This window comes from Vigna angularis, chromosome 4 (genome assembly GCF_016808095.1).
Source record: "Vigna angularis cultivar LongXiaoDou No.4 chromosome 4, ASM1680809v1, whole genome shotgun sequence".
Classification (NCBI taxonomy): Eukaryota; Viridiplantae; Streptophyta; class Magnoliopsida; order Fabales; family Fabaceae; genus Vigna; species Vigna angularis.
The window spans coordinates 33,263,310-33,282,139 of record NC_068973.1 but is presented as its reverse complement, the minus strand read 5'-3'; the positions used below and the strand labels follow the sequence as shown (position 1 = coordinate 33,282,139).

The window sequence follows — 18,830 nt, the reverse complement described above, 5'->3', positions numbered from 1 at the left end:
AGTAACAGTAAAACTTAACTTATAAGTTTTAAAATTTGTAATTATTTATATATTATAAATTGTAATTAGTTTTTTATATTTTAAAAAATAAAATAATATATTAATAAATGACCAGATAATAAATTATACAATAAACCTAATAAAAAATAAAAAATAAAGTTTAGATGATTTTGATATTATTTTAAACTCACAAACTGATTTGTAATATAAAATTTACATGTATTTATATATTATAAATCTATCTAATTTATTTTTAATTAATGGAGGTGGAATTTTCAACACTTATTAATAATATATTATTTTGATTTATGTACAAAGAATTAACATCACTCAAAATTAAAATTTTAAGATAATTAATTTTTTAGGTTTTTTTCACTTGTATATTATTTGATTTTATTATCTTTACTGTAATAAATATAGATTTACACTTAAATTTTTAACTATACACTTTAAATACGATTAATTTATAATATATAAAAAATAAAAAAATTTATATAATTAAGTGATACCTTGATTAAAATGAATTAAACTTAAATTGTACTATTAATCTTATTAATTGGATCTTTTACTCTCCTTTTTCTACCTAATAGGTGCAAAATGAAGATGTTAAAAACCATACGATTTTATGTTTAATTATTTTTCTAACGACATAGTTTTGAATGATTAAAAATATTTATAAGTTTTTATAACCACGTTATTCATGGTGTTAGCTGACTTGCTGGTCTTTAAAACCTCTATATAAAACAAAAAAGATACGAATAATTTTTGGTAAAAGATTTCCTCCAACGAAGTTTACCTAAACTTAGTCGAGACATTAGTTTAAACATGAAATTTTGTTTTCATTTTTTTACATCTATTTTGGCACGTTTTAAACAGAATAAAAGAAAAAATATGAGGTAATTTATAATTGGTTGGTACTATAAAAACCGTATTGATAATATACTGTTTTTTAATAATTAAAAAAAATGATGTATTTTACAGCTTGAATTGTCTTTTTCATTTTACAGGCTGTATCTAATATTTACTACACTTTTTGTTTGCACATAGCTTCTAACGGTAAACTGGTTGAGAGAATCTCCTTAGGTTACCTTTGGTTGGACAAATTTTGGAAACCAGTAAGATGAGTGGATCAAAAACTTCCACCTTTTTCTTATCCTTATATTGTTAATATAGGAAAATTAAAAAAAAAATAAAAAAAATAAACCGGGTAAACAATTTTTTATATATACTGAATCCTCCTTTATTTTATAGTTTTTTTTTGTCAAGAGTGCTTATATTATTATTTACACATGTTTCTCTCTCTCTCTCTCTCTCTCTCTCTCTCTCTCTCTCTATATATATATATATATATATATATATATATATATATATTTTAATTATGTCACTTTCTACTATATTTTTCTCTTCCAACAATTTTGTTTATTACTAGTTAAAGTTCTCACTGTCACAATGGGCTAAGTTAATTTTAGCTCATTAAATACATATGTTGGTATCACAATAAACTCAGTACATCACATTTTATTGAGTTCATCCAAATATACAAGTAATTAATATGAAGGTTATAATGATATATTATATTGGGCCTATTAATTAATTGAGAATATGAAAAATCTAGATATAGTTGATTACGAACAAAATCAAATTATTGGTTCCAAGTTAGCTAGTCCTCATTTTTATCCAATTGTAATAAAAATATGTATTAACAAATAAGAATAGAAAAACAGCTATTACTAAAATAAAAAATAATACATGATTCTATGCAACTTCTTTATTTTAAATTACATGCATACATACTCTTTGTTAAATTAATAATATAGTAAGAACCTAGAATCGTGAACTACAGCAATAAAAAAAAGGTGACAAGGACTTCTTTTTAAATTTATATATATATATATACATAATTGCATGTAAGAAGGTATCTATGTAAAAGGGAAATCTTGAATTTTTGTAGGTGAGAATAATTAGTGATGAAAGATGTCACATATTTCGATATGAAATGAATAGAGTCATAGGATATCTACTATTATATTGTTGACCCCATTCTGTCAAGATACAGTTAGGTGTGTGAAATAAAGTGCTAGGTTTCTGTGAGGCTTCTTCTCTAACTAGCTCACACATTTACCATATCTTAGCAATTAAATAATTTCAAGAACCACTCTTTCATGATCGAACTCTATCTAAAAACCTAAATTCAGGTTAACATTCACGTGCATCGCCATAGATTCCAGCTTTCCACAAGTTACAGCTGAAACTCCTACAAATTCATTTCCAATTATTTGCAATTTTTTAACTATACAATGCCTAATTAATCTAAAAATTCCAACATATTTGAAGAAATATGCATGTGAGGGAAGAAGAAAATGGTAATTTGTTAGATAAAGGTTTATGTTTATTCATTAGGTTGTATTGTAGGGGTGGCATGCATGCATTTGGCTTTCGTAACAGTATAAAATTAATAGTTACAACAATAATAATTATTTACTATTATAATAATACTTGCAATATAGTGATTGTGTCAACAAAAGGATATAGTATGACAATATATTAGGTTATATATATTGAATTTCGATAAACATGTATTCCAACTAGTATCCTGAAGATAATATCTTTACAGTCAATAATTGTATTTAGGATATTATTATTTAGAGCTTAAAACTTATTACAACTTTGACTTTAAAAAATCTCAAAAAATTTAAAATGTTTTTTTTATCTCAATTTCCAAAGAAGATAAGACTATTAGGTTTATCAAAAATAAATATACATATTGAAATGAATCGATAAACGTGTATTTATTGTAAAATTACACGTGTTATGTGGTGAATGGCGGTTCAATAAAACCACTAATCAAACTCTTTTAACCAAAAATGTCAAACAAATATACATTTATATTAACTCTCACGAAACCTAATAAGCTCACATGTTCATCGATAATTGGAACAGTGATCAATAACAAAAGGAAGAAAGAAATTATATAACATGAGATTACTATGAGAATTTTTTTATGACGCCTAGTTCTATTATCTATTTTACAACCGAACTCAGTGTAAAATGATAGTAATAAATTTAAGGAATACAGATATGAATTAAAAATAATAAATAATAATTTAATATTTAGCAGAATAGGAGAAGAGAAGATAGAAAATGGTGATAGATGAGTGATGTCATGTGATGTCGGAAGAGGAGGGCACGTAGGCAGCTCCCATGAATGCCGACAGATTAATTTTTCCGATGACAGGTCGGTGTCCTAAGTTTATGGGACCTCTCATCCTTTCTCTTCAACTATAATTATTCTTCATGCACCACTCCATACTTTTTCCACTATTCTATTCTAATCACTCATTAAACTTTTACTATGTAATACTGGGTGAGATTCACCATCTTAATATATGGATTTAAAATAAAAAAACTAAAAAAAAAAGATTTCATATAAAATATTATTTCTAGTAAAAATTAGTATTTTCAATGTACCTCTTTGAAAAACGGGTAGGTCCCATGTGTCTTTTTACATGTCCAATAAATCCAAAATATATGTTGTATTATTTTCTTTGTTGTGTTGAGTGTAAAAATATTGGTGTTACTGCAAAAAGTGTATTGGAAGAATGTATATGGAAAAAGTAAAAGATAAAAAAAAGGGGGTTAAAGTAAAAGTGAATGTGTGAGTGAAGATGATAGATGCAGATGTTAATGTAATGGCAAGTATTTGAAAGGCTTTCGAGAGTGAGACACCTCTTTTTCTGCAGACGGGTCATTGATGACCACATCCTCTGCTCCTCTCTTATCTTCAACTGCGACTTCAAACAAATTAATATTACTATCTTAATATAAAATCTCTTAAATTCAATTAATTAATTAATAATTAGTATTTATTAGGAGTAATATAAAATGATAAAAGAAAAGCAGGAGTATCTTACTTATACTTATTATCCATTGCGGTGGGTTATGACTTCATCATTCAATTCAATTGACTCGGCTCTTCCTCTCTCTCAGCTACAATACTTGATTGTAGATCTTTCTCTGCTACTCCCATCTCCAGCACACAGCAAACATCCCAAATAAAACACAAAAATTTATTTATTTATTAGTAAATTTATTTTATTCTGCTTTTGCGAAAGTGGACAGCGATATGGAATTTGACGACCACGAAGAGCAGGAGGAGGAGGAAGAAGAGGAAGAGGAGGAGGAAGAGGAAATGGGATTCTCAGTGGCGGCGCCGGTTTACGATTCCTTCGGAAACGCGGCGCCCAGGTCTAAAATGAGCGCAGCTGAGGGAGTTCCGGCCACCGTTAACTCCGGTCGCAAAGGCGGCTCCGCGGGGACGAGCAGATACAGAGAATGTCAGAAGAATCATGCCGTCAGCATCGGCGGTCACGCCGTCGATGGCTGCTGCGAGTTCTTGGCCGCAGGAGAGGACGGCACGCTGGAGGCCGTAATTTGCGCGGCCTGTAATTGCCACCGCAATTTTCACCGCAAGGAGATCGACGGCGAAATCAGCTCTTACCAACTGCGCTCGCAGCCGCAACCGCTGCATCCTCAGTATCACCACCAATTCTCCCCTTACTACCACCGCGGGCCACCACCTTCCTCCGCGGGATACCTCCACCCCCACCACCTGTTAACCACTCCGGTGTCGCAGCACCGGCCTTTGGCTCTACCACCGCTGGCTTCGGGAGGAGTGTTCAGTAGAGAAGAGGAGGACATGTCAAACCCCAGCTCGAGCGGCGGCGGAGGTGGCGGTTTTGGTGGTGGTGGCAGCGGCAGTGGAACGAAGAAGAGGTTTAGGACAAAATTCACGCAGGAGCAGAAGGATAAGATGCTGGCATTTGCGGAGAAGCTAGGGTGGAGAATTCAGAAGCACGACGAAGCTGCCGTGGAACAATTCTGCGCTGAAACTTGTGTGAAGAGACACGTGCTGAAGGTCTGGATGCACAATAACAAACACACTCTAGGTAAGAAACCCTAATTTTCAGTCTTCAATTTCTCTCTTTCAGTTTTTAGGCCCATATCCTAGATTTTAGTCTGAATAGAAGGAAACAAAGTGGTGTTATTACTTAATTTGTATTCTAAAATAAGTTTAGCTAATGGAGATCTGGTTAGGGTTAATTCACACTCATTCTTCCCCAACAAGCTTATTTTTTGTTTGATATATATATATATGTGATGTGACGATGATGAGATTGTGGTTGTTGGTGATTTGCGGTTGTTATGTGTGTCTTCTAGCTAATTCAGAGCAACGTTCAGCTGGGAATGGATCGAATCACTTGAACAGCTCCACCATAATTGAGAATTCTGAACTCTCCTAAGGGAGATTAACGAAATAAAGACAAAGAACTAAAGTTGGAAGTTGATGGAAGGGTTTGCAATTGTTAATGATATCAGAATCAGAATCAGAATGATCAGTGATGGTGAGGTAGGGGAGTATCGAACGGAAGTATGGGGATGAGCGCAGAGAATAATTTGCAACACTGGTTGTATTTATCGTGCGTGGAATGCAAGTGCAAAGCTGTTTTAAGTTACTACTTTGCTATGTTTCTTCACATTTGTCGTCTTCTTTTCCTGTTTTTCCTCCTAACACCACCTTACCTTTATTCTCCTTTCTCTCTCATATTAATGTCTCTTCTTCTTTCTTTCTTCATTGCTGGACCTCAAACTTCACAAATCATTTAATAATCACTCTAACCTTCTTATTCAACCTTCATCCTATATCTTTCCAATATTTTATGTTCCTTTTCACCTTATTTTCACTTCATTTCTGCTGTTTAATCTGTATTTTTTTTTTCTTAACAATGCTTAAAAAGAGTGTTTGCTCCGTTTATCATTCGGAATACTAATTTAAATCTTATTCCCGCATGTGTGAAAAAGCGAGAAAAGTAATCCCAACACTACGAGTGGGCGTTTCACGCGGCAAACTCGTACACTGTTTGCCTGTTGCGTCGCAGATCACAGTCTTGCAGACCAGACATGCAGACTTTTTCTGATTTTGATAACACTGCACCACGTTAATGCTGCTCTGTGCACTTTTCCTTAACTACTGTTTTCTCCTCCTTTTTCTTTAACTTTCTCGTTAACTATGTTCAACCATTTCCCATTTTTTAACCACACACAAAACTTTAGGTTTATATTCGAACGCTGTTAATCACTAAACTGGCTGCATATTTGTATATATATATATATATATAAATGTTACTATTTCTACGCATGATAATCATCTTTTCAGTTCTAAGAGTTGAAAATGCAGTAAAAGATTCTACATCTTTATGTAGTGCCAGTACAGACATTAACGAGACTGAATAACTTGTTTGTAATAAGTTCTTGACATATGTGTTTCTTTGTTGTTTCTTTTCTTTTCAGTTTATATATGCGGATAATTCCCTCTGTTGGCAAGCTTTTTTATGCTTAAAGATCACCTTTCATAATGCTGTTTTTCCTCTTCTTTTGAAATGAAAAGCCAAAGTGTGAAAGTAATTTTTTATTTTGATTGGTCTATTTACTGTTTTTTTGTGTGCCGTATTTATTTTTAATATATTGAACATATGATAGACAATTTTTTTACTGGGAGCTCTCTGAAATGAGAATAGACAAGACAAGTCTATCAAAAACAATTTTTTTTTAATTTATTTTGGGTTTCTGATTCCTTTTGAATGGTCCTGTAGAACTTTATTGGTGAGTTTCGAATTTGTATTTCATACCCAAAAACAATCTTAAACGGTCTTCTTAATAAATATTATTTGAGGAATTATTTATTAGTTCAGAAATATTTAAATAAATTAAATATGTTTTTATTTTTTATCTTTAAGAAAAAGTTAAAATTATTTTATTTTTCAATATTTTCATTTAATTTAATATGTTTAATAAATTTTGTTTACGATTGCATATTTATATTTAAATTAATAAAAGAAAACTATATCTAATTATATAAATAATTTATTTAAAATATTAAATAAATTTAACAAAATTTAGTTAAAAAATTAAATATCGAGAAATTAAATTGAATATAATTTTTTTTAAAAAATTATTAAAAATTAAGGGATAAAAATATATTTGTACTAGTAGTACTTTTCTAAGCTCTTTTTTGATATTTTTAGATGAAATCACCCATTAGTATTTTTCTATTTTAAAATATAATATAAAAATATTCAATCATAATAAAACCAAATTTTGACTATAAATTCAGATACTTTTTTAACCATGACAAATATCCTCAGTTTTATAATGTCTAACATTTAACTAATCAAATTTGCTAAACTTATCCTTTCTTCAGAATCAAATGCATGTATTATATTCACAATAGGTTAGAATATTAACACTAAAACTACTGTTAATCATTGTAATTAATTTTACTTATTTTAATTACATTGAGACAAATTAGATGCATCATTATGAGCTTTTATCCCTCTGATGCTCTTCTCTTAAACAGAACCTTCTGATTGGTTGGTTTTAAATTTTTTTAAATATAGCTGCCATCTATGAAAACTATTCAGATCAAAATAGTCTTCCACTATTCACAGTGTGTGGTTCTACTTCAGTAGTACAGGATTCTCTTCCTTTGTGGCCTGTAAAAAGCATAAAAAAATTCAATTAATATACAATAGTCTTTTTTATTGAGTAAATTTCAAAATAATTATAATTAAAAGCTGATTTTATGTACAATTTTCCCAGTCACATGTATACGCCTGGGTTGATGTAATTTGATGTTATAGTGGTAAAACGTAATTACTCTGGAGGTCAGGCAAAACTACCAAGTGTAATGCTGAATCAACTTAACTACCATATGTAAAGCTCAACTAATTTGACTGCTACCCCTTTAAATTGAGTACAGTAATCCAATCCAGTTAAATTGACAGGACATCCATGTACACTTCCAGCCAAATTATTTTTTTCTTAACGTTGTCTTGTAATGCACATTTGAAAGTTACGTATGAACTAGAAATAACATATAAATCTATATTTTATAAATATGTAAAAATTTCATTTTATAATTAATTTTGTATTTTAATTAGATTTAAAATTTAATTTTTAATATAAGTTAAAATCTATCATTAGATCTATTGTTATACTTATTATTAAATTATTATTAAATAATCCATCAATATCTAGTTTTATTTACATGTGTATAGGTCCTCACATGAAAAGTATGTGATGAGAGTTGGAAGAGAAGTAATATTAATGTATAAAATATAAGTAGACGTAAGTGTTGTTTTACAAATTGATTTTCTAAATTTAAGTTAAGTTTAAAATTTACTCATTGTTATTATTAACACAAAAAAAACTCATTTAATTTTGCTCAATATACCTCAATTTTAGGAAAACTGATACATATCAACGGTGTCATTCTTAAAATTATTAAGAATGTTTAAACTTAAGTTCTAGTAAAAGCCAAAGTATATATACAGGTTTTGGCATGAGAATCCATATTTAAAAGTTCTCATTAATTTAAAAAATATCATTGGTATTTTTTATTTAATTTTTAGATAAAAGTTTAGGATTCGATTATTTTTGAAGCAGAAGTCGAAACGACTTTAGATTTCAATTTTATGAATAATATAAGTTTAAAGATTTCTTAAGGTTATTTTAAAAAAAAAAATTCATTTACACCAATGATTTCATCTTGCAGAAGTTGCTTGCGTTTCTTCCTTCTTTTTTTTCACCAAAATCATTGGCCACCTCCACCTAATGTTGGCTAACCCAAATAGATGCTGCTCAATGTCAAGTGAACATTGAGTCAATTTTTTTCTTCTCTATTCTACTTTTTTGGTGCGTTTTTCATTCAGTTTATGTGTTTTGTTGAATTATGGTTGTCCTAATTTTTGCAGATTGATAATTTTCGTTGTCTTGATTTTTGTAGATTCAAAATTTTGCCGCGTGATTTTTGGTTCTCAATTCAGAAATAAAGATCATGTCTTATGTCCTTTTTTGTGTGTATGGAGATAGGAGTATATTGGAAAAATAATGTTTTAATGGAAGGGAAGACTCAAAATAGTGAAAAATAAGAAAAAAAAAAGGTTTTAGTTATAGAACCAAAACCTAACATGAAAGTTTATGCTTTGGTTCATAACCAAAGTTAAAAACCCATCATTTTTTACTTCATTTATATATGCTTTGATTATTGATTTTAATCAACCACATTTTACTAATTCTATAGCATAATTAAAGCACACAAATTATTTCCATTTTGTTTGAATGTAATCTTAATGTTTAAAGTGAATGTTGGCTTTTAAAAGAAGTATTAAACACCACAATACACAAATTGAAAAGGTTTATCATGTATTTCAACTATCTTTTAAACACACTCTTGCTATCTATTTTTCTTCTTAAGCAAATATGAATGTGCTCAAGTATCATAAAATGGTACACAAATAAAGTTACGGTTGACATTTAAGCATGTTGTCCTCGTAAGGAAATTTTATGGAGGGAGAAAAAAAAAACTCTCGTGGTGGATGTGATTCTGCATATAAGGCAGAGAAATGAAGATTACATTTAATATGGTTAAATGTGTTTCTGTAGTCCAGACACAAAATTAAAATTTATTTATCATAAATTATACATATTGATCCTCAATCTTTAAAAATAAATAGAACTTTTTTTTGACGTGTTAAGATTAAATTTGAACTATTTATATTATTTCACATGTTTTTCCTTGAACCGTCATCTTATAATATTTTTTGATCCCGTAAAAAGAATAAAAATGTTCGGTTAAAAGTATTACATCCTTCTATTTTTAAAATTTAGAAATAAAAATATATTAATATTTCATTGACGAATTTTAATGTTAAACTCAAATTTAAAAACTAGAAATATTTTTAACCCTTTAATAAATAAATAACAAATGCTCGGTGGGATGATATTTATACATGATCTCAATTTATTAATTTTTTATTGTGGATAAAATATAATAAATAACGGAAAGCATCTCCTTAGCAACATGTGTTGAACAACTCTTTAAAACTTCAATAAGGAGGATTACCAACCATGCATGAAGAAGTATATCTATCACTATCGTTTTTATGCTCTGTGCAAAAGTTTCAGACAAATTAATTTACTTAACTTCATCACGTTCAGAATTCATTGAATGCATAACACCATATAGGATTTTTCTTACAAAATTTAGAAATTCATTTCTTGAGTTTATTTAATATATATATATATAATTAAAAAGTGGGTTTTTAAGCCTAACTCAATCTCACATAATCGGTTTGTAATATGAGATTTATACCTTACTTATATATTATAAATTAGTTTTATTTCTAGTCGGCGTGAGACTTCCAACATATATATTATACGTTTGTATGTATAATGGGCAGCAAGCAGCAAAATACATAAGAGATGAACTTTTCTAATAATAACTTCAAATCCTCATAAACTATTTTTCGAAATGAAGAAAAAAGAAAAAGAAGAAAACGTCCAACACATGATTAATTAGGATAAAGTTACTCAGAACCATTAAAACTATCCTAGCAACATCGGTGAAAGGAGCAATAGCAATAAATGCTTAACTCCATACTTCCTTGTTTCTCAGGAAGATGCTACAAACTTTCATACATTTTTTTTAATTTTTACTTTTAAGAATTTATGGTAGCACTAATTAAGTATTTTCTTTGGTAGTACATTAAAACAGAAAATTTAATATTAGTAATCAAAATAATAAATAAAAGCAATAAATAACATTGAAAAGTTATAAATGATTTTCGTATGGAAGAAAAGTTAACTACATTTCTTACTTTCTGTATTCTACCTTCAAGAACGTACATAAGATAGAAAAAAAGTGTACTATATTTATACGCTCTTAATGCAATGGATTTTTTAAAATAAAATTATATTCTTAAAATTAAAATCAGTTTTAAGAATCAATATAGCGTAGTCAAGTAGAGATAATTTAGAAAACACAGAATTAAAAAATATATTTGACAAAAGAAATGTATTCCGATCCACATTTTGCTATGGAAATGCATGCTTATGTGAGTTTTGATTGTAACATAAATTTTTATATGAAATGAACTTTAAAGAATCCTTAAGATGTCAAACTGAGCAAGTTTGACGAACCAAAAATGATTTGACTAAAGGTTTTTTTGGTTATCTCTGGCAATAGTTATTATTACGTCGCCATGTTTTATAGCTTAAGCTGACTTTGTCGAGACTGTTCAAAATTTTGGTGCATTTGTATAACTAAACATGTGTCTGTCAAAGTCAACGAAAGAAGCTCTTGTTGTTGAATGTGATGTCGGGGAAGGAGCAAGACAATACAGAGAGAAATACTTTGCGCTGATTTCTAAATTTGAGTGCATGCATTAAATGGAAGTGTTACTTTGACTTCCAATTTCAAGGTGATACTATTCTACAGCAGGGTCAAATCAAAACTCTCACTTTTTGTTTTTGATTGAACGTCGATTACATAGTTTTTTTTATAATAATATTTTGACTTTTTAAAACATTTTAACATTACGTGTCATTCTATTATTATTTTGTTTATAATAATCATGATTATTATTATTAATTTTAAACTAATCATATTATAACACGTAAATAATATTAAAATATTATAAAAATAATATTGTAAAAATATAATTATTTTTTTTTCTTTCTCCTTTTCCCATTTTAACACAATTTTTACCTTTTAACGTTTAAATGCCCACTGTAAACTGACACAGCTTTTACTTATTCTTTTCTACGTACACTATCTATAATATGACATGCCATCATAGATTTTGGATCATTCTATATGAATTTTAATTTTAATTTACTTTTATAAAATTAGATTACGAGATGAAATTTTCATTCGTTAAATACTTCTTTATCCTTAATTTATATATCTTCACACCTAAACTATTTAAGCATGTCAGCATCATTTTTAATGAATATGTTTCTTTTTTCTCAGCATGCATATTAAGGATAAAGTTTTTGACAATTGCCAATGTCAATAAATATGGAGAAGTAAAATATAATTAATACATTTGTTTTACCTTTCTCTGCATGCAACCACATTATTTTCTCTGTATAAATTTTTTATAATAAAAAATTAATATTTAATTTAACTCAATCTTATCGTTACATTTTTTATAGATCTTAAATTCATTTTATTTTTAGTTAATATAAAATTTTTAACATATGTATTTTATTAAAATATATTATATAATTAAATATTAATAAATAATTTAATAACACTATGATAATGAATAAAATAATAGATTTAATTAATATTAAATTTTATTAAAATGAGTTCTCACACATTCTGATATCAAAAATATCAAAAATAAACTTTAAACATAAAATTATACAATATAAAATATTCTTATCTCTATTGGATAAGATATTATCATAACATGATACCAATGATTAAGGATGTTTTTACAACGTGGTCCATGCATTACTGTAGAGTTGGCTTGAATAAAAATACAAAAACGCAGTTGAATGTTAGGTTGAAATGGATTTGAAAAGATGGCAAGTTTGTTTACATTTTTTTCCTTTTAACCAATAACTGCTTTGCTGTAATTTATGTTTTTGAGCCAATATTATTTTCTTGCCGGGGTTGGGGGAATTTGAAATTGTTTTACTTTTTTTATATACTAGATTCTGAATTGTGATGGTTGAAAAATAATAATTGAAAGGCTTGTGGGTTTTTTTGATAAATTGAGATTTAGAGAATGGGCCAAAGTGACCTACTTGATAACAACAATAACACATCAACAGTACTGAAGATGGAGCGAGAGAACCTTTTTTTCTTTTTTTATCTTATCTTAGTCTGACCAACTGTCAGATCATGTCAGAGGCCATTTAGTTACTCTGTATGCAAATCCAAAATAAGAGGGGACCATTAGGTAAAAGTTTCATTAATATTTTTATAAATTATAATTTTTTTTTTGTCATTCAGTGGAATAATATTTGGTTAATTTTTTCACGTTTTAAAATTCGAAAAGTGGTATCCTGTCAAAATTTCAGAATGTACTCCTTTTTGGGCTCTGCGAAAAAGAATGAGAATTCTTTTAAGTGGTAAAATAGAGAACTCCAATGCTGTGGAACAGAATGTTCATCACATGTTGGAACCCTATAAAAAAATTAGTTTATACGATAATACACTGTTGCATACTCGTCTTGTGTGTTTAGATTTGAAGATAGATTTGGAGAAATGGATTGCATAGGAAAATTAGATGATGTTAGAAATGTTTGAATTAAGAGAAAGATGATATGATTTGAATGGATTTGAGATAAAAGTTTATAAATGATATGATGAATATGGGATATTAAAAAGATATTTGAATAGATAAAATTAGATGATAATTATTTTATCCTTGAAGAGAAATTGTGATATATTAAATATAAATAATGAAAATTATATTAAGATGAAAATGAAGTTATTATTCAAAATAAAAAAAATTCAAATGAGAAATTGAAGTTAAAAAGGATTTATAAGAAGAAATTTTAATTACATCATTATTTATTTATTATTACTATTATATTTATACTACATATAATAAAAAAGTAAAAAATTGATTATATATATAAGAACTAAATCAGTTCTGTGAAAAATATTTAATTGTGAGAGAAGTGAATCGATTACCTGAGAGCATAATCGATTCAGCGGTTAGGTATTTGATATATTTTACATGAGAGGATCGATTCTCTCATTTCTAGAATCCATTTCCAGCCTTCGTCTTCGTGATTTTTTTCCTTCAAAACCTCTTTCCATGAAAAAAATACATACATCTCCATCACATATCTCACAAACATCAGATTCACTTAAAATCATATCACAAAATAAGTAATTTTGTCTGTTTGGCATGACTTTGTCTTTCCTTCTTCTCACTTTTGCTAATGACCGTGTTCTTCTGTCCGTCCGCATGAACAGTACTCCCTAATATCTAAACACAACATTAGTTTTTGAGTCTTGCAAAAACCAACGAAAAACTGAATACTTCCGTTTTAATTTTTCATTCTTGAATTTTTTAGTCTTTAAATTTTAAATGTTAAACATGCATAATTATTCTAAAATAAAGTTACAAACGTCACCATACTTTCTTTAGCTTTCACCACCATTAAAGAGCAGATCATGACCTAGCATACTGCACCAAGAACATGACAATAATAGTCTACTTTTATAATTTTTTGAGAAAAATTTAGATGTAATTTATTCTGCCCTACTGAAAAAATAAAATAAAGCTGTTCAAAACAAGGATACAGTTTTTGTTACCTCATCAGTGTAAGTCCTTGTCTTTTTCTTTTATTTTCTTATCATACCTTTTCTAGCTTGTTATGTTTGGGACTGTCTCTTCATTATTGAGAACATGTAAACCAACGATATTATAATGTCTTTCTCAACTTATCAATATCGTACTGGAAGACCCACATGATAAAAAAGAGTGTATTAGAAAATGTATTCTGCCACGTCACTTCTTTTAGAATCATTTAGCTTGTAACAGTAACAGACATGTACGACCATGATTGAATTGTCCTCAATAGTAGCAGCTTTCTAAAGCTTGGTAAGAATAAGGTGTTCCTAAAGTAGAGATTAGTCAAGTAGTTAAATCACCAAAATATACAGAAAAATAAAAGAGATAATTAATAAAATAAAATGTAAATCAACCAACTATATATCCATTCAACTTTTACAACAAATGAATTAACTTTCATTTTCAGAGAACAACAGGTAAAAAATATATAATGCACACTACATGAGTTTCAATCTATAACAGCTCCACAAACTTAAAATGTTTCATAATTTATGAATACAAACCTCATCTTTGGTATAAATGATTCATGGTGTTTTTCAATCCTTTGTGTGTCAATGAGGCTGCAATGCTCCTTGAATATTTTTAACAGCGCTGTCATAGTGCACAAACCCCATAAACCAAAATTCATGGTTGTCAACAGAGATAATCTGAATATATTTTTCAGACGAGTTGGTTCTGCTTGTTGAAGCGTTCACTGCTCTCAGTTGATGCAATGGAATGACCACCTAATGCATGGGAACAAAAGCATTTGATTAATAAAAGTATAATACATTCATGACATGTATGTATGTATGAATACATTAATGACAATGTGTCTATATATACGTTATATATGTATGAATACATTGAAGTAAACAAGTGGTTTAACAATTTCCTGAGAATCCTCTATGATTATCAGAAAATAGATGAAAGTAGTACTGTTTCTGGAAATGGTCCTGGACAAATGATCGTTTTTTAAATTTATTATTTTAAGTTTCGGGAACTTATTTGTTTTTATGGAGGGAAATCCAATTTATGATCAATTTTTTTGATTAGATGTTGTGAAATTAGTAATTGATGTTTCATTTAGATTTGGATTCTTAATTTTTCTTGAGTAAATACATATTTAGAGGTGTGGACGGACTTGATACATTCCACACAGGACACGTGGAAAAATGATGTTATTCTTTAATTTTGCAAAGTCAAAAGCTTGCAAGGTTTTTCTCTCATGTTTAATCTTCCGTTTATCATTCCTTTAATTGTGCTTTTACAAAATGTTATTCACTTGCAGGACTTGTTCTTACAAAAAATGTTATGCGATTTTCTAATAATAAAATTATAAATTATTAGTTGCAAATGAATATAAATATATAAATTCATGTGGAACATTTTCCTTAGATCTTCTAAGAATATCAGCAAATAGAAGAAAATTACATTGTTTAATCTAAAAAGTGGACCAAATTAAGGGAGGGACAAGTAATCTTAAGAGTTTTGTCCAAAAGCTAAATATTTAAACATTGAAAATGATTTGGTGTTGTTTAGTATGTTTAATATCCCCTACAAAATATCAATTTATGTGGATGAGTGCTGAAAACGTTGGACATGGTAATGTCAAGACTTCAATTCTTTATTAGTATAGTCTCATATTTTGTTAAATGCCATAGCCAATAAGTTCCTAGGAAATACCTTCGGCAATAAATATTAAAATAGTTTCAAACCGAATTGTTACTTGCTAATTTGTAATTGGCCAGGACCTGAAAGGGTACTAAAGCAATGCTGGCACATATCCTCAATCGTCATTCCATAATAAAATAACATGGATCATGATGACCATAATCTAAAAGATGAAATAAATTATATGGCCACCTAACAAAAGATGGGTTCATGATGAAATAACATGGGATCATGATGACCGTAATCTCAATGGTGGAAAAGCTTCTAAAAGATGAAATAGATTAGAAGTATTCTTGATCATCATTCAACATCTAATATAATACTACCTTTCTCTACTATGAAAAAGTAATTAACACATACCACAATAACTCTTAAATATATACTCGATTCTGCATAACTAGCACACAGTTTAAAGCCAATCAAATTGCACCCCGACAAACAGACTACAGAGCACAAAGCAACCGAACACCATCATCGTCGTTGCCAATAGTTCAAAACAAAATTACATTGCCAAACTATATAATAATAATAGATAATCAGGGGTGGCTCAAGGATTTAGGAGGTCTAAAACAAACTTAAGAATGAGACTTTTTTTAGGTTTTTTTTTTTCTTAAGGCCTCAAGCATTTAGTACTAACAGAAATTTGAGGCCTTTTATTCTTAGAGGCCTAAAGAAACCCTTTTTTCTTGAAGACCTAAACCAAGGGCTTTACCAGTTTAGGCATTGAGCCGGCCATGTAGCTAATCACAATCTAAAGAAAATACTCACTCAGCGTTACCAGTGTATAGTTTAAAAAAAATAGCAAACCTCATTTCTTTGATTACAATCAGAATTCAAGAAATGGAATGTAAAAATATGAGTGTAAATAAACAAGCAAAACCAAATCATAGACAATGAAGCCATTCACAGATTAACATCATCAAATCAAACGGAAATTGCATATGCATATCATAATTTCTATTGTAGATCAATAAGAAGCAAGGAGGTTCCAGCAATACCTTATAATAGCTCCATTGTGTCTGGTCACCCATTTGGTAAGAAAGTGGGTTATCACTACAAAACGCCAGCTTCGCTGTTGACAAATACAAGACTCCCATCACAGGTCCAGCTGAAGTAGACAAGTAGCATGCATACGTTTTCAGAAGCTGCTCCTCTGGAACTGTCTCAAAAGTTTGCCTAAAGATCTTCTCATACCCTCCTTCCGCAAGAACTTTAGTTCCCTGAGCAATCCTCCCCACAGCTGCATCCGCAAAACTTGGACCCGTTTTCACTGTTCCACACAATTAAATGATAATAATGATATTAACAAGAGTCACGTTTACCAATATCCTCAGGCATTGAAGAAGAAATTAAAAGGAATTTGTTTCTTTAGATATCACAGAGCAACTGCATTAGAAATCACGGAGAAACACAATATTTCCCATCCCAAAAGAAAAATTCTCCTTTTAACAGTTTCGGGTAAGTTTTCCTTTCCCTCCGGTTCAGCTGCTTTACAAAACAATAAATTGTTTGTAAACTAAAAGTTGCAGCTAAAATCTTTTAAATAACTTATTTTCATGAATCTGAAAATGTATCGCTTATGATTATTTTTCATTAGTTTTTTTATTCAACTTCATATATACACACATAAATCCCTTATGTGCAAGCTGGTTTGTTATTGTATAATAACGAAAGCAATTAAACCACCTTTCAGTCAATTTATCTAAACAAAACAGATTTTGATCGTAACAATAATCAATTATAACCCTTAATTAGATTTTCCTAAAAAAAATAATAATTGTTGGGAATCACAGATTCTAAAGAATTAAAACGGGCCTAAACTACTTTCCAATAATAGCAATAATACAAAAAATAATAACGAAAAGAAAAGACGGGTTTTAAGAAATGACAGGAAATGAATAAATACAGTGCTGCCACATGTTGCCGGCGAGATCCTCCGCCTTTTTGGTGGCCTCGGCGGCTTTCTTGCCCCATTTGCCGAGAACGTCTTTCACGGAATCTAAAGTGGCTGCGAAAATAATATAAGCTGTGAAAGAGTGTTCTTGTGTAAAGGAAAATCAGAAAAAGGAGAAGAAAAGTGACGAGTTGGTTACTCTTGGAAGAGGAAGCGGCAACGGGAGCAGGAGTGACATAGGGATTGGAGTCTTTGGGCATGGTAGTAGCAGCATCGCCGGAGATTGGGGCACGAGATTCAGTATTGAGGGGTGATTCTTGCTGTTGAAGAGGAGGTGGCACGACGTCGTCTGGGTCCAGTTTAGGGTATGGAGCATAATCGGCGGTGTGAGGAGGAGATGCAGATTGGGATTCTTCATGTTTTGTTTCGATGGTTTGGGTTTGGGTTTCGGGAGGTTTGGTGGCGGAGGCTTGGGTTTGGGTGGGGGCGTCGGCACTCATGCTGTTGGTTTAGGTTCGGTTTGGTTGAGGATCGGAGTATCGGTGAAGAGAGGCGATCGATCGCAGTGGAGAGTGGAGGAGGAAGAGTACACGTGTGTGGGACTTCAATTTCAAACGTCAAAATCTGCCAAAATCGTCAAACTGGTTTTAAAAGATTCAATTCATGTTTTCAATGCTCTTTCTGGATCTGCCCGTTTTACTCTCTGTCCCCTGCCCGTGTTTTTTTTACGATGTTTGTTTGGGCATTTTCGTCATTTGCACTCTAATACTATGGAATTGCTTTGCTGGAAAACACTATGGTTTGCAAAAAGAAAAGGCCGTAAAAAGCATGCTTCCACTGTTACAGCCCATTACTCATCTTTCAACCGTAGTATTTCAAGTTGTTTTGCTTCCTGCACCACATAATTACTATTTACATCTCCCTAATTTTTAAAATGATATTTTAATGGTCACTTCTATAGTACATATGTTAAAATAAACTCGTTGAAACATATTTCTGAAATAGAGTTTCCAAAATAAATTTTCTAGAATATATAAAAATACTTATTGAAACGACTTTCAAAT

The 18,830-nt window shown here is 29.8% G+C and overlaps 2 protein-coding genes across 3 annotated transcripts; one reads left to right on the top strand and one right to left on the bottom strand.

The window, feature by feature from the left end:
• Nucleotides 1–3,917: 3,917 nt before the first annotated feature.
• LOC108330602 (zinc-finger homeodomain protein 2) lies at nt 3,918–5,689 on the top strand. Of its 2 annotated transcripts, none has more exons than XM_052876151.1 (2): nt 3,918–4,946; nt 5,227–5,689. In XM_052876151.1, the coding sequence occupies exons 1-2, from the start codon at nt 4,124–4,126 to the stop codon at nt 5,298–5,300; spliced, it is 897 nt and encodes a 298-aa protein (XP_052732111.1). In that variant the 5' UTR covers nt 3,918–4,123; the 3' UTR covers nt 5,301–5,689. The 2 variants fall into 2 exon arrangements, with proteins under 2 accessions (XP_052732111.1, XP_017420584.2); XM_017565095.2 differs by having other exon boundaries at nt 3,920–4,946; nt 5,218–5,689.
• Nucleotides 5,690–14,523: 8,834 nt separating this feature from the next.
• On the bottom strand, nt 14,524–18,425 carry LOC108330637 (GEM-like protein 1). The gene is made up of 4 exons (XM_017565129.2): nt 17,966–18,425; nt 17,779–17,880; nt 16,871–17,142; nt 14,524–14,944 (listed from the first exon to the last, which is right to left on the bottom strand). The coding sequence occupies exons 1-4, from the start codon at nt 18,264–18,266 to the stop codon at nt 14,771–14,773; spliced, it is 849 nt and encodes a 282-aa protein (XP_017420618.1). The 5' UTR covers nt 18,267–18,425; the 3' UTR covers nt 14,524–14,770.
• Between the last annotated feature and the right edge of the window lie 405 nt (nt 18,426–18,830).